At 41.0% G+C, this 21,542-nt stretch overlaps 1 protein-coding gene across 11 annotated transcripts in view; it reads right to left on the bottom strand.

The window, feature by feature from the left end:
* Positions 1 to 3,930: 3,930 nt before the first annotated feature.
* The window catches only part of FNDC3B (fibronectin type III domain containing 3B), a 321,193-nt gene continuing 303,581 nt past the window's right edge, over positions 3,931 to 21,542 (bottom strand). For 9 of the 11 annotated variants that reach the window (XM_045583670.1, XM_045583674.1, XM_045583671.1 and 6 more), the window contains 3 exons: positions 17,123 to 17,289; positions 15,674 to 15,801; positions 3,931 to 7,474 (listed from right to left, as the gene is read on the bottom strand). In XM_045583670.1, the coding sequence (XP_045439626.1) occupies positions 7,163 to 7,474; positions 15,674 to 15,801; positions 17,123 to 17,289 (607 nt within the window). In that variant the 3' untranslated portion in view covers positions 3,931 to 7,162. Of the gene's footprint in view, positions 7,475 to 15,673; positions 15,802 to 17,122; positions 17,290 to 18,671; positions 18,914 to 21,542 lie in introns of those variants that run through there. The other 2 variants (XM_045583677.1, XM_045583678.1) reach the window with 2 other exon arrangements.

The raw sequence follows: 21,542 nt of genomic DNA, 5'->3' as shown, positions 1-21,542 counted from the left end.
AATATCCCCTGCTTCACAAGACCTTAAGATCAGTCAGAAGCGAGACACAGGACTTTCCTGAGCATGTGCATTGCCCGGCATATCTATGTGGCCTTCTAGATCCTGAGAACTATGTTATTAACTTTTATAAGTTCCCTATAGATATCTCATTTCCCACATCTTGATGTTTGTAGCCAGGCTCTCATTTGCACCAACTGGTATACCACAGCCTCCTGTAGGAGTGGGGTTAAACACCTGCACTGATTATTTTGCAACAAAAGCTCTGAGTATAAGGCTCTGTGGCAGGTTAAATAACAATGTCCTGCCAATGGGGATTTGCCAGTGAGTTTGACAGGTTAAACCGTGGTGATGCTCTGGGGATGAGGCAGCCTGAGGTGCTCAGAACCCAGTATGCTCCCTCCACTGAGTACAGGGCTGCAGGGCTACTAGGGAACTGGGGAGAGGGGCAGATTGAGCTCAAATACTGCAAAACCTTCTGTTCTTATCAGGGTTCAATTGGTGCAAACCCTTGGTTAACTTCTAGAGTTCTGAAGAAGTTTCTCTAACTTTTTGCCGGTATTATTGGCAAAAAAATCAGATTAACAGAAGTCCTCATTCCATCATTTCTGTCCTCTGTTTGCTCACTTTGGATGGAAATGAGTACAAGGAGATGTTCTTGTTAGAAAGTATATCATCCACATCCATGAAAGAATTTGGTGGGAAATGTTGGCGGAGCAAATGCCCCAACAAGGACAGCTGCTATTCACACCCATTGAAGACCACCATTCCAGAACAAGACCTAGTTTTTGGATCTTTCCAATCTCAGTAGAAGCTGGGATCCCAGGACTTATTATTATTGTTATTGTTTAAAGTATTACAAATAGTAGTACATATATCTCCTTTTGCCCCCAAGCCCCTTCTAGCCTCCCCCACCTTCCCCAGCTCAAGCTCTCATTCCCCTAGTGTCTGTGTCCATTGGTTATGCGTATATATGCATGCATAGAAGTCCTTTGGGTGATCTCTTCTTCCCCCCTCCACACCCCCCAACTCTTTCCTGCCATGCCCCTGAAGTTTGACAGTCTCCTTCATGCTTCTTTGTCATGGGACCCCAGGATTTTGTGTGAAATTTCCACATTTTAAATTAATGATTACTTAAAAAAAAATCAAAACACCAAAAGTAACACCATGACAAAATACCATGGTTTGGAGCTGCAAGTTTTATGGAGTAATCGCATCACTGCTATGCGAACTTTTCTAACCCAATGAGTCAACTGAGTTCAACGCAACAAACTTTTCCTTAGCTTTTATTTACCATGTCCCCGATGATGTGCTATATGCTGGCTGCCAAGTGGAATGAGACTTGCTGCCTGGGCATACATTCCCCCCAACCCCCCGCCCCATCTCCTCTGGCTTTTGAGGTAGTTAAGAGTCCAGTACTGGAGATGGAAACTTTTTTTAATCACCACCTAAATAAAGGGTACCATACAGATTTGTTACTTTTAATTACCCCAAGGCAAGACATCTTGTGAGGTGTTTGAAAGGATCATGTTGCAGTCATCTGTTTGGAGGAGTAATTGTGTGTGTGTGTTTATGAACACACGGTGACTAGGGGTAGGGAAGGGATAAAGGGAAAGGTGTACAAATCCTTCAGGGACAGAGAGCCAACTTCTGACGGGCACAAAAAGCACTGAAGGCAGAGTCCCATGGCAGCTTTTACTGGTTTACTCACTCGCATGGGCCAGCATGGCCTCTGGTGGCTTCCTCAATGAGGTGCATGGGAAGCGAATTGGGGAGATCCTGCATTTCTAAACACATCTTCGTGATACTTTGCACTCAACAGGCAGCAAGCAGTTGGGAATTCTTTTTCTTTCAAAACCTTGATGTACTTGCCTCACTGATTTCTAGCTTCCAGTGTTGTTACTAACAAGTAGAAAGCTACTCTGATTTCTAATTTTCCCATCTGAGCAGCTTTTCTCTGCTCTTGGGAGCTTCTGGTACCAGTGTTGTGAAGTTTCTAGATGTTGTGCCTCAGTAGAGGTTGTATTTTCATTCATTGTGTTGAGCACCCTTGTGCCCTACATATTGTACCCTCTGGAGATCTTATTTGGATACTGAATGTCCTGGTCTGAACCTCATCATCTATCTTATCTTTTTAGCTTTGCTCTGTTGGCTATGCTCTTAACTTCGGCTTCCAACCCTTCTACTGGTTTTGTAATGTCCAAGAACGTTTCAGTATTTTTCAAGTGTTTCCTTGTCATAGTGTTCTGTCTTAGCCTACCGAAGACTTCTCTTCCCTCACCTCTCTGGAGATACGGAAGTTTTATGAAGCGTCTTCTCTCTTAGCCTCTGCTTCTCTCAAGTGTTGGGCTTTGGGCTTGTCATCCGTGTGAGCAGCTTTCATCCGATGTCAGGTTGCCCTGGGTGAAGCGGGAGGATTAAAGAGCTGATGGATGCTTGGGTCGTGGTTCTCAATTTTGGGCTGTACAATGGAATCACTCGGGGGACTTCAAAAAACACCGATGTTGGGGTGGTGAACACACAATACTGTGTCCAGATTTTGTGATGTAGAATTGTACACCTGAAACCTGTATACTTTTGTTAACCAGTCTCACCCCAATGAATTCAATTAAAAAAATAAACCACTGATGCTCCAGAAACACTCCTTTTAATGTTGGAGGATATGATCCAGGTATAGCAATTTTGGAAAGCTCCCGAGGTGGTATTACTGTGCAGCCAAGGCTGAGCAGTACCATCTGGGTGTTCTGCCCGAACCAGTTCTTTACTAGATCTTTCTTTTTGGCCCAGGAGGCACTTCAGGAGAGGCTATGTCTAATATTCTCTCCTGGATCTCTCTTCACTTAATTCCATTTTTGATATGGTATTTGAACATTCAACTGTGGATAGCATCCCAGTACAGCGATTTTCTATTTTACCTCCGAAGGATAACCATGTAGGTCACTTCTGCAGGGGTAAAGGAGCAGTTATCCAGTTAAAAAAAATGGGGAGGGATTTTATGGATCGAATGGCATTTTAAACTGACATAATTTTAGGCTCCTCTCCCCTTTAGCCATCACTTCTGGACATACTTTGTCCATTTGGAGCCTTCAGGGCATTCTGCATATAAATTACATTGGTGTTCATTTCCTCCTAATAAATTAGATTTTGGCTTTCTCTGGTTAGGTTTCCAAACTTCTCCCCCGTTCTTCCCAGAGTTGAGGGGAATTGTGACTTAAAAAAATTATTTATGATATTTTGAGTGGCATGTAAAATTTCAAGAGCATGTAAAATTTGGTATCTTCAATTTGTCATTCTTACATATAAGAATGGCTATAATTCTTCATATAAAAAAGTGAACTCCGAGTTACAAAGTCAATTTCCCAACCTACCCACCCCTCCGCCCAGAAATGAAAAAAAAAGTGAAGACAGCAGTGATTCTGAGCCAAACAATCCAAACATAACAATGAAATCATGGTCAGGGTGAAGTCACTACGCTTTATTGCTGTTGTTGTTGTTGAATGAGACTGGAAGGAGGGAAGGAGTTTGGCCGGAAAGGAGCAGCCAGGGGCTGGGTGACCAGACCTAGAGCTGGCTTCTCAGTGTGGACATACAGATAAAATATTAGGCACAGACATACCTTATCCACATAGACTGACCCAAAACCCCCAAACAAACTGGCAGCCTAGGGCCCTGTATGGTCTACAATCACATTTTGGTGGTCCTTATAGGGAAATTTCAATTTTTCTTTTTTTGAAAGTGATTGCAGGACCTCAAGCAGCAGGAGCTGGGTTGCAGCTGCCCTTGTAGATGGTACAGCAACCATCATGTACTGTGGCAGGTGCTTGGCCTCTGAAAGTACGTGAATTTGCAATTTCTGGGATGTGGTTTAAGTTTTTTAAAAGTAACAACAACAACAAAAGCAATCCTTTTCACGGTGGAAGAACCCTACTTAAGTCAGAAAGAATTAAAACATTTATTGGGCATAAATATATTACATATACACTACAGATATAGTTAGGTATTACATATAGCATAGTATTTGCAAAATCTATACATTAAAATTGATATGGCAGTTTTAATACAATGTATATGAAATAGTCTAAAATTTACAATACAGGAAAACATATGATTTTTTTTTTTCTCCTAAAGTTGAAAGCTTGGAATGTATGTCCAACAGTGAGGTAAAACATTTTGTCTTTAAATTTAAAGAATTGTGCAAGGATAACATTCAAACACATTCAGTTAGGGCACTTTTCAATTTTGACAGGAATACTGAATTACTGTAGCCAACAAAACACAGTTAGAAAATGCCAACATTTCAAGTTGATAACAACAAGGCAGGTAATATGAAAACAAATCTTTTACAAAAGTTTTCTTTTTAAACAATTTCTTTGAGGACAAAGGGCAGTTTGCTTCACATGACTGGAATTTCTTGTGCCAGGGCTGAGTTTGACATACAGAGCATCCGAAAGCCACTCACTCATTCCTACATACTGCAAAAGGGCAAAGAGACAAGGTTAATATAACACTTTATTTTATTGTTCATGTGTATGGCAATATATATAGTTATATATCAATATCAGATATACATATTTGTGATAGAAAACAGTGCCAGATAGAGTAATAATTTGTTGACTGAAGGGCTTATAATGAATACCAAATAAAGAAGAGCAATAAAATAAAGTGCTGTCAGCTAGTGTTTCACACACTTCTGCTTTCTGGTGGTTAAATCTGGTACTTATGAACATCTCAAAAAGATCTGTCATAGCGATTTTGGCCTAAAGTATTATTTCATGTTAAAAATCTCAACTGATTCAGAGAGCAGTTGTTCTTTATAGCAGCAGTTCTAAAGTGTGTCCAAAAAGGGACTTTTTTTTTCCTCCTGCAAACAAGGTTTTTGTACTCAGTTGAATCTTTGTTGCTTAAAAAATGCCTTCTCCCCAAAACACCTGCATGGAATTGTCTCAGAAACTGCAGATGAAACGTGACAGTGGGTCTGACACACATTTAAATAGAGAGATGCATTGGAAGGCCAGAACTTTGGCAAAAATATATTTACCTTGATATCATCAGTTTGCAAGGCTAATTAAACTAATTATTATAGTCAATAACAAAATACAGAACTCTCTAGTACTTACTACATCAATATAGGCACACAGAATAATTAGTTAATCTTAGCACTTTCTTTAAGAGATGATTATGGTTTTCTGGGTACATGTAAACTTTTCAATCACTGATAATGGATTCTTTTTTTTTTTTTTTTTTTTTTTTGGCATTTAATGCACTAGATGCTCTTATCTTTAAAAACAAGAAAACGTCAGAAGATTGATAATACTACAGATGTTGCCAAGGAACAAGACTGACCTAAAATTACAAAAGTATAAAACACACAAAAAAATAACATGCTACAAGGGAAAATTAGTACATAAGTACATTTAAAAAATTTTACAATAAATAAAGATTGCACTGTAATTGGCATTTAAAGTACTGTATGCAGAATATAGTATAAATAAACCAAAAACAAAATAATGTTGGTTTCCCCATGACTTTGGTATGGGAATATTATAAGCTAGTACAGGATACTGCATCTTAAGACAACATAGACCAAGCACAAAATAGCTATGATCAAGAAAAACCAAGTAGCAAAAATATACAAAAACAGAAGGCAGGGGGATACACTGTGTCTGTTGCACCCTTTTGGAATATATTTGCACCTCCAACTCTTAAATGTCCCTGAGGTACGCGAACATTATGGACTTCATATAAATAATCCAATGACTTTGGGTTAAAATTGATTATCTCATGACTCAAAATAAACATGCAAGAGTAACACTTTGCACTCCAATAGCACCTGTTAATCAAAGATCTCAAAACACTTACAAACATTAGAATCCCCATTTTGTTTATTTTATTTTTAATGCATGGGAAAACTGAGGCACAGAGAGGTAAAGTGACGTGTTCAGGTCATGCAGCAAGTTAGTGACAGATCCAGGGAAAGAATCTAGGCTCCTTGACCCCCCAACACCCTGTGCTTACCACCAAATACCATTCTCTCTCCACACACAAGCAGGTCAACCCCACAAAAAGAGGAACGACTAATTCAGATGACTCTCTTCTGGGTTTTACCAATTCTCATTTGCTGTTAACTTAGTATATGTGCACTGAGTTAAGGTATTGAAATTCAATCACTTCATTGATACCTCAAAGAACAGCCTAAAGGCAAATCTTTCAAAAGTAATGAGCTGACATATAAGAAGATTGCTCACAATTAGTGTAAATCATGGACAATGGGCAGAGGCACTAAACTGTCACCAGTTCTCGTCATATAAATCTGGTCAAACGTAACAGAATATAATAACTCTAGTGATTAGATTAGAAGTAGTTATATACAAAGACAAACAAGTTAAAGCAGCTTTTAAAATAGCTGAACAAGGAAACAACTAACTATTGCACAATGCCCTCTTAAAGTTACTGCTATGAATCGACGTGGTAAAATCTACAATGCTCCATCATTTATAGGTGCATTTTGGTTACTTGATTTCTTAGACAGGCAGCTCATAGTGTTAAAATCATAAAGATACAGACTATTAAAACATTTCAGATTAAAGTACACATTTTGATTTAAATGAGCTAAACACAGTTAAATAACTGAGTGACAATATGGTTGTTTAGGGCAGCCTTATCTGAGTGAACACATCTTCTGTATGCTTTGTTGTGTGGTAATACTCTGAACAACACTGAAATCCTAGCCCGGTAACTACACACACTGTGATTCACGTTGACAGCTAGATGGTCAAGACACTGAAGTGACTGATGAATATAAATTACTAAACTGCAACAAGGGGGAGAAAAAATCACAGGCTTGCAAAAGATACGGGTGAACACGGAATAAAGGCAGATCTGAAAATGTAAAAGAAAGATAAGAAAGCTAGCTTTTGGTATCTGGTTTGCTTTTCTTCTTAAACAAAACAAAACAAAAAAATCCAGTTTACTCTCTTCCTAGTTTTGCATTTCAAAAAGGTGCACCAAAACACTGATATTTTTTTCCCTAGCTAAATCTGTAAAACAAGAGAAGTATATAAATCAAAGAACAAAGGGGTTTAAAAAAGGGGATTATCTGAATAAATGTGTGTATTAAAATGTGTAGCATTAATTAAATTCATACCTCTAGTTCTGTTGGGTTTGTTTACTTCATTAAGAAGTACTGTAATATAAAGGCAAATAAAATGGACAAAGTTGCAAAGCCAACCACAATGAGGGCTGCAAACTGTTCGTCAGTAGGCATCATGCTCTTCATTTTGGGGTCATCTAAGCTCCCCATGTCCCCTGTAAGCATGACCTCACTTCGTTGCAATACGAAGGCTGCAGAGGGGCTGAAAGCCCCGCAGAGCTCCTGAGAGGTGTCTAAACAGCGCCGGCACGCACACACGCGGAACCTGTAGTCTGTGTTGGTCTGGAGGCCTGAGATTTGGAATGTGGCTTCTTCTCCCTTGTAGACCTTCAAGAAAAGGAAAAGTCCTGGTCAGTTCATGTAGTAATACTGTGGTCTCTAAAGTAATAATTGCATGAAGTCAGGAGACAAACTCTGTATCAAGAATTACATAGAAAGGCTTTTCTTCCGACCTGTAATTCATCCTTAAAAGAGGTATTCCACCCACTCTAAATAAAACAATACAAAATCCAGTGACTGTGACCCTGATAGGAGATAAGGCACTGACTAGAAGTAGAGCTGACATCCTATACAATAAAGATGTAATATGCAAATCGTCATTATGCCGTGAAGCCTAATGACGGACAGTGTAACAACCGGATCGCAGATCAGCAGGAGAGTGGGGGCAGTGAGCTATTATTACTAGAGGCCCAGTGCACGAATTTCATGCATGGCTGGGGTCCCTAGGCCTGGCGGGCAATCAGGGCCAATCAAGGGCCAGGCTGATGGGGGCCACATCTGCTGCCACCCACGCCGGGTTCCCCATCCCAGCCTGGGTCCTGAAGGCTCGCCCCGATGGGATCAGGAGAGGAGATGACGGTCACTGGGCAGGAGTGGAAGGAACAGACGCTGGAGCCACTGTCTCGGTTCCCTGCCTCCCTCTTCCTTCTTCCCTCACCGCTGTGCCACCATTGTGGCTATTGATCGGGGCCTGCCAGCCAGGGGGAGGGATGGGGCATGGGAGGTTGGCTGCCATCCCCGAGGAGGGAGCTGGCCTTTGGCTCCCCTGGGAAAGGGGCTATGTCAGCTGCCACCCACTCCTGGTTCCCTGTCCCAGCCTCGGGTCCCAGTCTCGGGCCCAAAGGCCCCGGAGGGGTGGGGAGAGGAGGTGATGGTTGCCGGGCCAGGCACAGAAGAAACAGATGCTGGATGCTGATGCCTGTTGTCAGCACCCCACCCTCCCACCCTCCTCCTTCCCTCACTGCCACCGGGGTCTGTTGGGCTGGAGGGAGGGACCATAGGAGGTTTGCTGACAAGGGGGAGGGACCACAGGAGGTTGGCCACCAGCACCGAGAGTCAGCCCTTGGCCCCCTGGGAAAGGGGCGACATCTGTCACGCACCCCTGGTTCTCTGTCCCAGCCAGGGGCCTGGCCCCAATTGGGTGATTGGAGCCTGTCAGCTGGGGGATAAGGACCACAGGATGTTGGCTGGCCAGGGAAGTTGGCTGTGGGAGTGCACTGACCACCAGGGGCAACTCCTGTGTTGAGCATCTTCCCCCTGGTGGTCAGTGTGCATCACAGCGACTAGTCATTTTGGTCATCCTGGTCATTCTGTTGTAATGTTCGCTGAGGCTTTTATATACATAGATTACTATTTAAAACTCAAGGACAACTCCAAATATATTCTTACAATATAACAATTCAAAGTGATAGATATGGGTATTTTCAACAGGCCAGCTTAGTAAAGTTGTGAATTTTGCCCATTAATACAAACCCCATAGAAGATAAGAAGGATAATTCCAACAACCTCAACTTTGTCTGAAACACTCACCAGCTACAGAGTTAGTGAGAAACCACAAATGTTTAGTGTTTCTAAAGCCTGCCTGTCATCTTTTCCCAAGAAGGAGGACATCCCACCAGTGAACACAAGGACATTGGCCACATGTCTAGAGTTGGACACATTGACAAGACAGCAAGAGAACCTCAAAGCTTAAAAAAGGGACCAGACTTTTAATGCTTACTTGATATGTGGTCTTTTTCTTAAGATCTTTGCTCCTTCATTTTAAGTGTCTCATTTATTGTACTTTTTTTCTAGTAACTAAGCTCCAGAAAAACAACGATTTGTTTCTCATATTTTTCCAGATTCATCATTTCATTTGCTGTTTTCTTTGTAAGATTTTAAGCACATTCAACCTGGTGAGTTACCCTGCTTCTTTAAAGACTATGCATGGCCTCACCTAATTACTGGTGTGACACTGGCTTCAGTTCACTTGGCCCCACCATCTTCCTGGTGTGTCCAGATAACCCCCCTGGGTTCTGATGCCCCGAAGAAAGCACCGTTTCCACGATGCACAGCAACAGTCCCCCCACCCAGTCGGTGTCAAGCAAAGAACTTGGGAAGTGCTGCTGTGAGGTGGCTTCTTAGTATCTGCAGCCAAACAATGACCTCACTGCAGAAAACCACTTACTAATCTCTCCCACTGATGTTTTAGAGAGTTTTGGAAAGTGGATTCACCTTTTTAATTTAATATCTATTGAAATGATTTCTATGATTTCCATAATTTGCATGACTTGATCCCTTTAAGAAAGTTGGCTCAGAAGTACATTTAATTTATATAATAATTTTGATTGCACTTCTCAACTCTAACTCCTTAGAGTGAAATTCTCTGCAAATGTATTTTGAAAGCAAAGTACTTTTCTTGCACAATTAGGCAAAAAGCTTAGTGAAGGAAAATGAATATGTAATTGAAGGGAACTTCCTTAATGACAAGTCTAATCAAAAGTTAGGCTTTAATTTGTAAGTGCTTTTTTTTTTAGCCATTTTTCTTGTTTTAATCAGAATAGCTCCCCCTTTCCACAACCATTGGCAATACATTGGTAACACTATTTTTAAAAAACAAAAAAAGAAATATTTGTGATAACTATATTGTGCAAAGGGCTGTATCTATTATCTCCACAGCAACCAGCACAATGGCTTGAACAAAGTGGACACTCGGTGAATGTTCTCTAATTGGAACCCTCAAATACGCAATAGTAGACATCCTTACCCACTGTCTGAAAAGAGGAACAGTTATTAGAAGATACACACAAACCACAGAGGCAGCAGCAAGAACTCAGTACCAGCGCAGCCCACTGTAAAAAATTGAGTCATTAACAACGATGGGGTTGTTTTCAATGTATTGATAGAAAACATGGGGTTTATAATCTACTTTAGAAATAGTCAACAATGCCTATTAAGCTTTTCAGATTAATTCTGAGCTAAGGAAAAATTAAAACAATCCCCAAGCCCCATTTCCTGAGGCTTCTGATTCCTACGGTTTGAGTTAATAGATTTGTTTTTGTGTAAATAATCACAGCCATGAGATCACAAAACCACAAGGTCACCAGGCCCGCAGCACAGCTGTGCCTCCAGCCAGGCAACGGCTTATGGATGTGTAGCTCTCCATGGCAGGGCAGCGGCCAGGCCTCCATCCATTTAAGACGCTCTTTATTGAAGTAACCAGTCAAAATACCACAATAAGTATATAGGCAATATTATTTTTACAGAGACGATTCTGTTCCTGATTTGATGTACAATATATTTTAAAGTAATCATGACATGTTGATTCCCAATGGGAGGGTTTAAAGTAATTTGCAGAAAAACAAAATGAATAATTTGTGACCCTTAATTCAGAATAACATGCTGTGCAGCTAAAATCCCCCAAACAACCTTTCAGGGCAGAGCCCTGGAGCCTGTACCTAGACCAGTGCTGGCATCTCCCTGACGTCAGCCCTCTCCCAAGAACTGGAAGGGGGGACACAGCTGCAGAGCACTGTCCCTCACATAGCACTTCTCAAGGCTGTGAGGATCTGAGGTGCACAGGAACCCTGAGTCAGAAATCAGTGTCCTCACTTTTATAAGATGGCGCTCAGCAAGGTGGATTAATTCCTCCAGGATCACGTGACTACGGGAGGCTGACTGACACCTCACCTCCTCTGTAGAGGGTGCCAGGCTGGGCAGCACTGTGTGTCTGAGTCAAAGAGGATAGGCAGGGCAGTTCATGAACTGCTTCTTGCGGGTTGGGGGTGGGGGTGGTGGGTGTGGTTTCCACTGAGAACAGTTCCATGCTGTTCTGTTACACACCAAGCACCCACAGTGCAAACAAAGCACCTCACAGTTTCTCCAGAACCCCAAGATCTATACCCGATCTCCAGAAAATTGAATATAAATTTATTTCATATGAAATTTTAAATAAATGTATGCATGAGGATTTTTTTTGGGTGTGAGGGGGTCATGACTTTGTCAGATGCTTAAACCTTAAACTAAAACCCACAAGAACCTAGGAATCAGTAAAATAAATGATGGTTTTAAACTATATCACTCTTGATCTATTCTTATTTGGCTTTGGATTTGGCACTTTAATCGTGGAAAAATAATTCACTGTACATGAGACAGTCATAGCCTTATGGTTTAATTTCTGTTAGGGAATTGAATTGGAAGCCATTAAAAATGTAATTCTATTAATATCCCACCCCAATAAATTTAATAAAAATTTAAAAAAATTACTCAAATAAAACAAAAGACTAAAAAATATGTAGGCTCCAAGACTAAGTTTTGTCAAAAGGTCTTATAGTATCTTATGTGATACCATGAAGACTCAACACACGTCCAGTACTACATTCTAAAATGACACTAAATAGAAATACACTGATACAGAGATGCCATTAAATTAAATATGGAGCTCTAGAAATTTCCAGATGCTTCAAAGGTCATCTTAATGCAACAAACAGGAGAACCAAGAATATTAATAACTTGTCGCAAATTCTGACTCCTAATAGGTAATGATGTCTTACAATTTACTACTTTTTTCTCACCTTCAATGTTTATATTTAAATATTGTTTTATAAAAAATATTGCTTTCTGAACAGGGATGTGAATATGAACATATGTTCTTATGTATGCCTTAAACTATTTGCTATATTTTGTGCAAATGCATGCCTAAATATGCATGTGATTTTCATTCATTTCAAGAATACTTTACAATTAATATTGATTGAGAAGAAGTTTTAAGCTTCTTGAGAAAACCGTGTGCTTAGAATGTTTATGAAGCTAAGTCAAAATTAGCAGGCATCCTAATACTCAGTAAAATTTTAGATGCGATTTAATACTTTTAATTAATAATTAAATCCAGCTGAACAAAAGAAAGCTAATCAACTATTGTAGAACCAAAGCAAAGTCAAGTCACTGCTGCAGGCATAACATCAGAAAGCCTTGGTCTTTGCTGTACGTTGCTGTGACAATAAGCGTGGGGAGCAGAAGGATAGCCTCCTCTTAAGGGTGGTTTCTACCTAAGTTACAACATTCCTGCTAAACCCACCTGATGCTGAAGCTGTAAGTGTAAATAACTCTGTTCCTTGGAAACTGCCTCTTCTGCGCTTATAAGAAAAGATGTACTGAGTGCCTAGCTATGTGCCAGTCCTGGGAAAATAAAAAGGGAAAGAGCCCACACACCAGTGGATCCTGAATGGTTAGTGCGGTGACCAAGGTATACACAGTGCTCCCTCGGAGTCTGCAACCTGTAGGGCTGTGCTCAGCAGTGATTACCGCTCATTTTCTGTTGCTTTGCCTCCATGAATTTAAAGCCTGTTATCTCCGGACTATAATTATTTTAACCATCACTCTGCACACATAATATAAATAGCTTTCATTCCCTATCTTGTGTTCAGAACAAGTGAATGAAGTACTCAAAACACGATGTTTAACTTAACGCAGATTGAATAGAGAGAAGCAGAAAACAGTACAAATTGTCCCTGACTCAACTGAAGCTTTTCATGTACCACTACCGACCTTAATCATTTCTTGGTAAATGTAGGGAAGACATGGTTATGTGGAGAATGCTAACCCCTACCTACTGAGCCTGGCCTGTACTACTGTGTTTTTACCTATTTTTAACAATAAACTCTTGTTTGTAACTGTTTATAATAAGAAATATATTCTGAGGCATATGTGGGATTGTGTATTATATTAGTATTTATATGTCCATGGGTCTAAGCATATGGCATTAAACAAATAGCAGATTCAAAACAACCAATATGTCAATAAAATCTAGATTACTGAGTGGATTTACCTATATTTTTGGCAATGTCTGACATGTATAGATACTGCTTTTTATTTTTTAAAAATATATTTTTATTTATTTTAGAGAGGAAGGAAGAGGGAGAGAGAGATGGAAACATCAATGATGAGAGAGAATCACTGATCAGCTGCCTTCTGAATGCACCCTACTGAGCCAGCAACCTGGATATGTGCCCTGACAGGGAATCAAACCGTGACCTTCTGGTTCACAGGTCAACGCTCAACCACTGAGCCATCCAGCAGGGGCTAGATACTGTCTTTTAAAGGTAAAACAGTAACCACTGTGCTTTAAGAACATTTGTTTCCAAAAACATGTGGAAAAGTATGAGACATGGAATAAAAGGAAAATTCAATGACAGATATGCAATGAATGTACTGTTGGGAAATGAATTGTTAAGTGTCAAGTAATATGTTGTGAAATTTTGTAATATTTCATCTCTAACCATGTTTGGATTGAGACCGAACAGGAAAATGCTACTGGTGTTAAATATGACTAAATCTAGCAGAAAAATCCTCTGCTCTCTACCTGAGCTGAGACCCTGGAACCAATCACATCTTTCTGGCAAGCTGAAACAATTATACACGTAAAATTATTTACTTTGAAACCGGACATATTGTGTAGGATGAGATTGGAAAGTGAAAGGAAACAGTAGTGTTTTTGCTCTTATTTAAGAGGAATACTGGAAACTTTGGTGACATCATCCATTGATGTTACTCAATACTGGTGGATGTCATAGTTAAAATACAGTTTTTACAAAATATGCTGAAAGCAATTCATTCTTTTATCTGACACCTCATATTAATAAAGTACAGTGAAATGTACCAAAATTTCTTTGATTCATTTTATAAATTTTTATTTGCAAATATTATCTATATATATATATAAAAGGCTAAGTGACTGACAGTACATCCATCCAACCGAGTGGCAGGTATATATGACATGCACTGGCAATTTAAAAATAAACGTTGAGCTGAAACCGGTTTGGCTCAGTGGATAGAGCATCAGCCTGCGGACTGAAAGGTCCAGGGTTCAATTCCGGTCAAGGGCATGTACCTTGGTTGCGGGCACATCCCCAGTAGGGGGTGTGTAAGAGGCAGCTGATCGATGATTCTCTCTCATCGATGTTTCTAACTCTCTATCCCTCTCTCTTCCTCTCTGTAAAAAATCAATAAAATATATTAAAATAAATAAATAAAAATAAACATTGACTTGTGCATGCAAGATACATATAAAGGTCTCGCTGGTGCCAATCACACGTGTGTTTTAATTTTATAATACTATATTATATATACTATTTTGACATGTAGTTTTTTTCAGTAATGAAATTACCGCACGAATCTTTCTTTTAATTAATTTCAATGTGCATGAATCTGTACATTAGGCCTAGTTACACTATAAAAAACATAGACCAGCAATTAAACAAAAACTGAATCAGATTATTTTCAACTTGCTTTGTGTATCTGTAGCTTCAAGAGCTGGATAAAGAATTCTTCACTAATTATGCTAATTTCAGAAGACAGGTGGCAATGTGTCTTCAATTTTCTGAGTTTGATATAAATGCATGACTGAAGTGCTGATAAGAAATGGGCCTTAGCTTTCCTAATGTAGTAACGGTATGATGTCCTGATTTCACATAAACAAATAGTCATTAAGTTCCTGGGAACATTACAGAAACCAACAGAGTATCTGAATTTTTACTTGCCAGTGTTTTAGAATGTGTGGGTTTGGAAGAATCAGGGATCAAGAAGGGGTGTGAAAAATCACAAAACTAAATTCTCTTTCTGGCTAGATTCCAATGACATTTTCTCTTGCGTAGGTTTATCATGATCTGCACAGCCTTGCTGCTCAGGTGATGGCCCAGCAACATCAGCATCACGTGGGAGCTTGAACCCTTACCCCAGACCCACTGAACCAGAGTTTGCATTTTAACAGGTTCCCATGCACATTGGAGGGTGACCTAGCTCCTCAATCACAGGCCGCAAGAGTCGGTAGGTCCTATTCCTTATTCTGCTGCTGTAACTTCTATTCAAAGCAGACGGGACACAGGCTTCAGTAGTTCAGTAAAGACTACCTGCTCTCTACAGTAAAACCTCTGGCACTTTAGCTTTTAATTACAGACAAGACTTTGATGTTTGCAAACACCATAGCCAATATCAAATACAAATACAGTACTCTTTACAGATAAGATTATGTTTGAGAACTGACCATCAGTGTTGTTTGAGATGAATACCACCACATGCAAATAAAATGTAAACTAGGGCTTACAAACTCCAAAGAATTAGGTAATGGGTATGCGTAGGGAGTTTCCACAATTGACTAAAAAAACCCCAAAAACTGGAGCTCATTGGTCACTGAATCACCCATGGAGACAGGGGAAGGCAAGGGCCAGCCTGACTCAGAGCTGCACACCTGCTGTACATAGTGGTTCTCACCTGTTTGTACTCAGATTCTCTTCCAACCAATACCTGCAGAACATAGTTGACAGGGTCACCTTTCATTGGTGGTACCGTCTCCCATAAAATTTCACATGAGTTTCCTTCTAACTGTGTTACTCGAGGTGCTGAAATACAAATTAACACACTCAAGATTAGAATTAAAAGCATCACATTAACAGTGACAATTTTAGTAATATGAGAGAGAGACAGAGAGAGAAAGAGAGAGAGAGAGGAGAGAGCGCGCGCGCGTGCATGAGAGTGCAATTGTGTCTGTCCCAGGGGAGTTATTTGCCCAGCCTCCTATAAAACCAGCTGGGCACCCTTTCCACAGGGAAAATACTCCGAGACTGCTTGGCCTGAATTGAATTTTTGTTATTTTTTTTTTTTCAAAGGCTACCTTTATGATTAGGTCCTGAGCTAAGTAATTTGGGGGATGCAAAAATCAGTACCATAAACCCCACTTTCTAGGAAATTAAGGTCTAACTTAGGGAGTGAAGAATAAGGTATGAGACAAGTACAAAAAGAAACATACTGTAAAGCAGATTAGAACGAGAAGTGTAAATAAAATCTTAGGAACTTCCAGTGGAGAGAACCCATGTGTGTGAGTCTAGGGAAGGTTGAGGAACAGGTGGCATTTGCGGTAGGTCAGCTGTGCAGAAAGCACAATGCTGCGGCCAGAAATGGAAGATGCGGGCTTAGCAGAGCCGTGGAGGGAGCACTTGAGCCGAGTGGCTTTTGCTCACTCCCCAACCTCATGAAGGGGGCAGAGAGTCAACTAGTCACTCACAAACCTCGAACGAATACTCAAGATCCTGCAGCTTGCCAGCAGGATCGCTCTACAATGAGTATTCTGGACCAGCGAACAGGTACTGAAGTGCCCACATCAGTCTAAGCATGAATGCCAAACTCTGCTCCTCCTCAAGGTCTTTGGGAAGAGAGATTCTCCAACCTTCCATGGTAAACTGTCGTAAGTGCTACACCAGGATTTCACTCTCACTTCTCACCGAAGTCTGCCCCTGGGGTCTGTCTCTTTTCTGTGTCCATCTATCCCCCGAGGGGATGAGACCAATAAATTGGTAAATAATCAGTTATACACACTTGATAAAGTCTTTTGGTAGGCCATCTCCTTTAAGGTCTCTCATTCCCCGCCCCCCGCCCCCCACCCACCCAACCCATTTCCTAGCTTTCCTTTTCGAAAGTTATATCTTGCTGATATTGGAAATACAGGGTATCTCCAAAAATGTGTACACACTTTAATAGCTGATAGCGCCATTTTGAAATGAATGTATTTTAATACATACTGCCTTTATAACTTAAGTGTGCATAGATTTTTTTGGGTCACCCTATAATACAAGAGTATCCTTCAAGTCAGACTTGTACCTCCTACTCTGATTTCCATTTCCTTCGTCTCACAGAAGAGCAGGCCAGAATACAGGGTGTACAAACCTTTGAGGGTCGGGGGGACGCTCTTAGTTGTGCTGAAGGTGTAGGTTTCCGAGAAGGGCCCTTCCCCAGCTTCGCTCGCTGCCTGGATTCGGAAGGAGTAGCACGTGAATTCCGTCAGTCTCTGGACCTTGTAGGTGTGGCTGGGTCCTCTGTAGATTGAAATAAACCTAGGAGGAGGAGCAGAATCCATCAGCCACATGAACTTTTATTCCTGAGAAGAAATGAACTGCGATACAAACTAATGGAGCAGGTTAGACCAAGTTGGTAAATGCGTTTCATACAGTCTGAATTATAATAATCACTCAGTTGCTAGTTATAATTAAGTTTAGGGTCTCATATATCTTTATATAAAAGAAAAAAACGCATTTAAGTACATATAAAGCTTAGAATGAGATCCCTTTAATTATGCTATAGATATGTTTGTAGAGTGCTTTTATTAATAAAATTTCAAGTTTTTCATAATGGTAATATCTATATAATCTGATACTGTCAATCTACCTTCTACTATGTACCAGGCAATGAAGTTAATGTTAATTGGCCACCTAAGAAATACAATGTCCCATTTCCCCAAACTGACGTTTAGCTAGAAAATACTTAAACATGTACCCTCTACCTCCCCAAGAGCTCTCAAAACCCCATTCCCAATCTAATAAGAAGACATTTAGGATTATAACTCTTGGAGAAAATATGTAAAAGAAACAAAATGCTTTGCTCAGTTAATCAAAATAACAGAAATCTAATCTAATAAGAAGACATTTAGGATTATAACTCTTAGAGAAAATATGTAAAAGAAACAAAATGCTTTGCTCAGTTAATCACAGTTAATCAAAATAACAGAAAAACAGCACAGGTAGGCTAAACAGTTTAGACTGAAAGCTTCTGAATCCTTCTCCCATGTGAACCAGGACACAATATTCATACTTCGCTGTTAATTAATATTTCCATGAAACATAAGCATAGAGGGCATGAGATCAAAAAATAAGTCCTTACCCAGCCAGCATGGTTCACTGGCTGAGCAACCACCTATGAACCAGTTCACAATTCAATTCCCGGTCAGGGCACATGACTAGGTTGTGTGGTCGATTCCCCGTACAGGGCGTGCAGGAGGCAATTGGTCAATGATTCTCTCTCACCTGGATGTTACTCTCCCTCTCTCCCTCTCCTTTTCCTCTCTGAAATAAATAAAAAAAATATTAAAAAAAAAAATAAGGCCTTACATGTCAACTCTTGTCCCTCAGAGCCTTGAAAAATTGCTATTTTCACAATGAAACTTCATTACTGAGAACGACATCACATGGTTATCATTTGTCTTTAAAAAAAACAAAAACAAAAAAAACACACCCCACCAAAAATATGATTATATTTAATACACAAGTTTAATACAACCGAAAAGTAAAACACCAAAGTAAAACAGTAACAAAAAACATGGTATTTCATTTGCAATGCATGAGAAATGGTTAACATCTTTAGTCACAAACAAGCTCCCATCATTTGTCTTTTTACAGCTACTAGTAACTATAAAATTTTGGAAGTAACATAGACGTCCCATAAATTATCCAGGATCTTTAGGAGATTCGGGATCTGGATCCTGTTGGTCCAGGGACACTTGGAGAACACTGTCGGAGCTAATCCAACCACAAAACTGTCTTGCTGCGCAGAGACGACGTGGCTCTGCAATCTCCAGTGCTTCCTCCTCACAGCACCTGGGGACAAGCGCTGTGTCCAGATGCTGCAGGAAGTTGGTCAGTGAGAGAATCATAATTCAAAATGTGACTCTTAGGTCCATTTGGCCTAAGGGGTGAGCAAAATTCATGCATTCATTTGGCAAACATTCGAACATCTGCTGTGCAGCAGGCTTTGTGCGTTCAAAGCCGAATAAGACCTAATCCCAGTCAGTGAGTTGGTCCTGGGTCTGGGCAGGGTTTTCTGAGGGAGAGCAGCAGCTTTTCCACGTGCTAGGGAACAGTCACTCTGGGTAGATGGATGGATAGAGGTAAAACAACTTTCTAAATAAAAACTGTCAGAATCAACACTTATTTTAAAATATCCATGCATTCATCAGCCCTTGCAGTTGAGTTCCTGAGCCACAGTCCTATTACATGACCCTCTGCTCTGTAAGGAAGCACCTGTAACTGAAGGCTGAACATGTTAATGCCAGGGAAAGCCAGAGTCCAGGCTGAATCCCGCAAATACCATGGCAACGTATTCAGTGCTCTTGATGCATCACCACCTTAATGAAGATACTCTTGCTAATGCCAGAGGCAGACAGCTATTTATTAACTCAGCCTCACCTGGGCCAGAATCTCTAACCTGAGTAATTGCCCTTAATTATACCACAAAATGGAAATCATGGTTTAAGGAGTAAAAGTGTGACATCTCCACTACAAACTTACAACAAAGCCTGGATTTTAAAGGAGTTGGGGGGGGGGGGATATACCCCCAGCAGTGGCTCCTTGTCCTGCCCTGCTTAAAGGTGAGCATTTCCTTTTGAAAAGAAGTCCAGTATGACCATGGAGGCAGCAGCATGTCTCTGACCGCCCCTTTAATGCAGCCACCTGTCTGCTCTGGTGCTAATAGAGCATGACCTGTTTGCTGCTCCGATGAAAGCCATCACTGTGTTGCCTCCCTTCCCTCCCCTCAGAGAAGGCATGGATGAGGGGAGGGGGTTTTCTTACTTGGTTCTCAAAATGCATATGGAAATAGCTAACACAGATGGTGGCTAGTTAACCAGGTGCAGAGCCCTCAGTAGGAGGAAAGACAGTGGAGGGCATAACAGACTCTCTCCTAAGTGCAAGGGGCAAGGAGGTGGGGAGGGGAGACACTGGAGATCCTAAGAGTTTTGGGGTTACAATTCCAAGAGAGCCAAGCATCAATAGTGTCAACCCCACATTAACTGCCCACCTAGAGAAATAGATGCACCCTATCCCCATGGGCCTGTGTCCTAATGGACACACAAGGGCCCAAGGTCAGAGGAGCTGGGCAATGAAGCCAAGGGGGTTGCACCCTACCCTCTGCTTTCTGAGGATCTCCCCCAATCACCTTATCCCACAGGGGGCTGTTTCCGACAGGCACCATGTCTGCACACTGTTTAAGAGCTCATATTTTTCTCACTCTAGAAATTTCCTCTATCCTTTTCTCCTTAAGAAAATGGATAGCTAAGAGCAGAGATAGTTAAGGAAATAGCTAAGGAAATGAATAGCTAAGAGAACTGAAGAATCAGATTGTGGGTGAAAGTGATGAGAAATCTGGTATGGAATATGAAATATGGAAGTCATTTACCATAGTTACTTCTTATTATATATTATTTTACTGTTTTAACAAAGAAATTTATAAAATGTACAAGTAGGTAGAGTCTAGTTCAGTTTAACAATCCTATATAATAAAGAAGAAATATGCAAATCGACCTTCATGCCCTCATACAAAATGGCCTCCCCCATGTGGTCAAAGATGGCCACAACAAGATGGCTGGCAGGGGAGGGTAGTTGTGGGTGATCAAGCCAGCAGGGGAGGGCAGTTGGGGGCAACCAGGCCTGTAGAAGAGAGCAGTTGGGTTTGACCAGGCTGGCAGGGGAGGGCAGTTGGGGGCAATTAGGCCAGCAGGGGAGCAGTCAGGCATCTATTAGGCTGGCAGGCAGGGGAGAGGTTGGGAGCCAGCAGTCCTGGATTGTGAGAGGGATGTCCCAGATTGGAGAGGGTACAGGCTGGGCTGAGGGACCCCCCCCCCCCCAGCAAAAAAAAGCCTCAGTGCATGAATTTTATGCACTAGGCCTCTAGTCAGGAAATAAAATCCTTCAAAAAAATCTCAGCTTTAATTTTAGGTTTCAGAAAATATCTTCATATAAAAGACAGTTTGGCACTTTCAGTCTAATTCTAAGGGTTTTAGTTTTGAAAACTTTTAATGGGTAACACTGGTTGTAAGTTTTCTACGCCCATCTTGCTAACTGATGTGCTCTAAGTGCAGGTTCTGCGACCAGGACTGGCATTGCAGACCAAGACATCAGTGACTCCATTCTCTTCGTGCCTCCACATTATCCACTGTGCAATCATAGGACCAGCCTCAGAGAGCTGTTGTGAGGGTTAAGTGGGTTAATAAAATAAGAGTGCTCAGAACACTTTTGACATGTAATAACCACTTATTATGTGTTAGCTGTAATTATTTTACAATGTTGAGAATATAGGACTTTATTTACTAGAGGCCCGGTGCACAAAATTTGTGCAAGGGGGAGGGGAGGGAGTATATGTGTCCTTCAGCCCAGCCTGCACCCTCTCCAATCTGGGACATCCCTTTCACAATCCAGGTCTGCTGGTTCCCAACTGCTCACCTGCCTGCCTGCCTGATTGCCCCTAATTGCCCTCCCTTGCTGGCCTGGCCACCCCTAACTGCCCTCCCTTGTCAGTCTGGTCGCAGCTAATTGCCCCT

Source organism: Pipistrellus kuhlii, unplaced genomic scaffold (assembly GCF_014108245.1).
Source record: "Pipistrellus kuhlii isolate mPipKuh1 unplaced genomic scaffold, mPipKuh1.p scaffold_m20_p_2, whole genome shotgun sequence".
In the NCBI taxonomy this organism is placed as follows: domain Eukaryota; kingdom Metazoa; phylum Chordata; class Mammalia; order Chiroptera; family Vespertilionidae; genus Pipistrellus; species Pipistrellus kuhlii.
The sequence above is the reverse complement of the archived record's forward strand: the minus strand, read 5'-3'. Positions and strand labels throughout refer to the sequence as shown.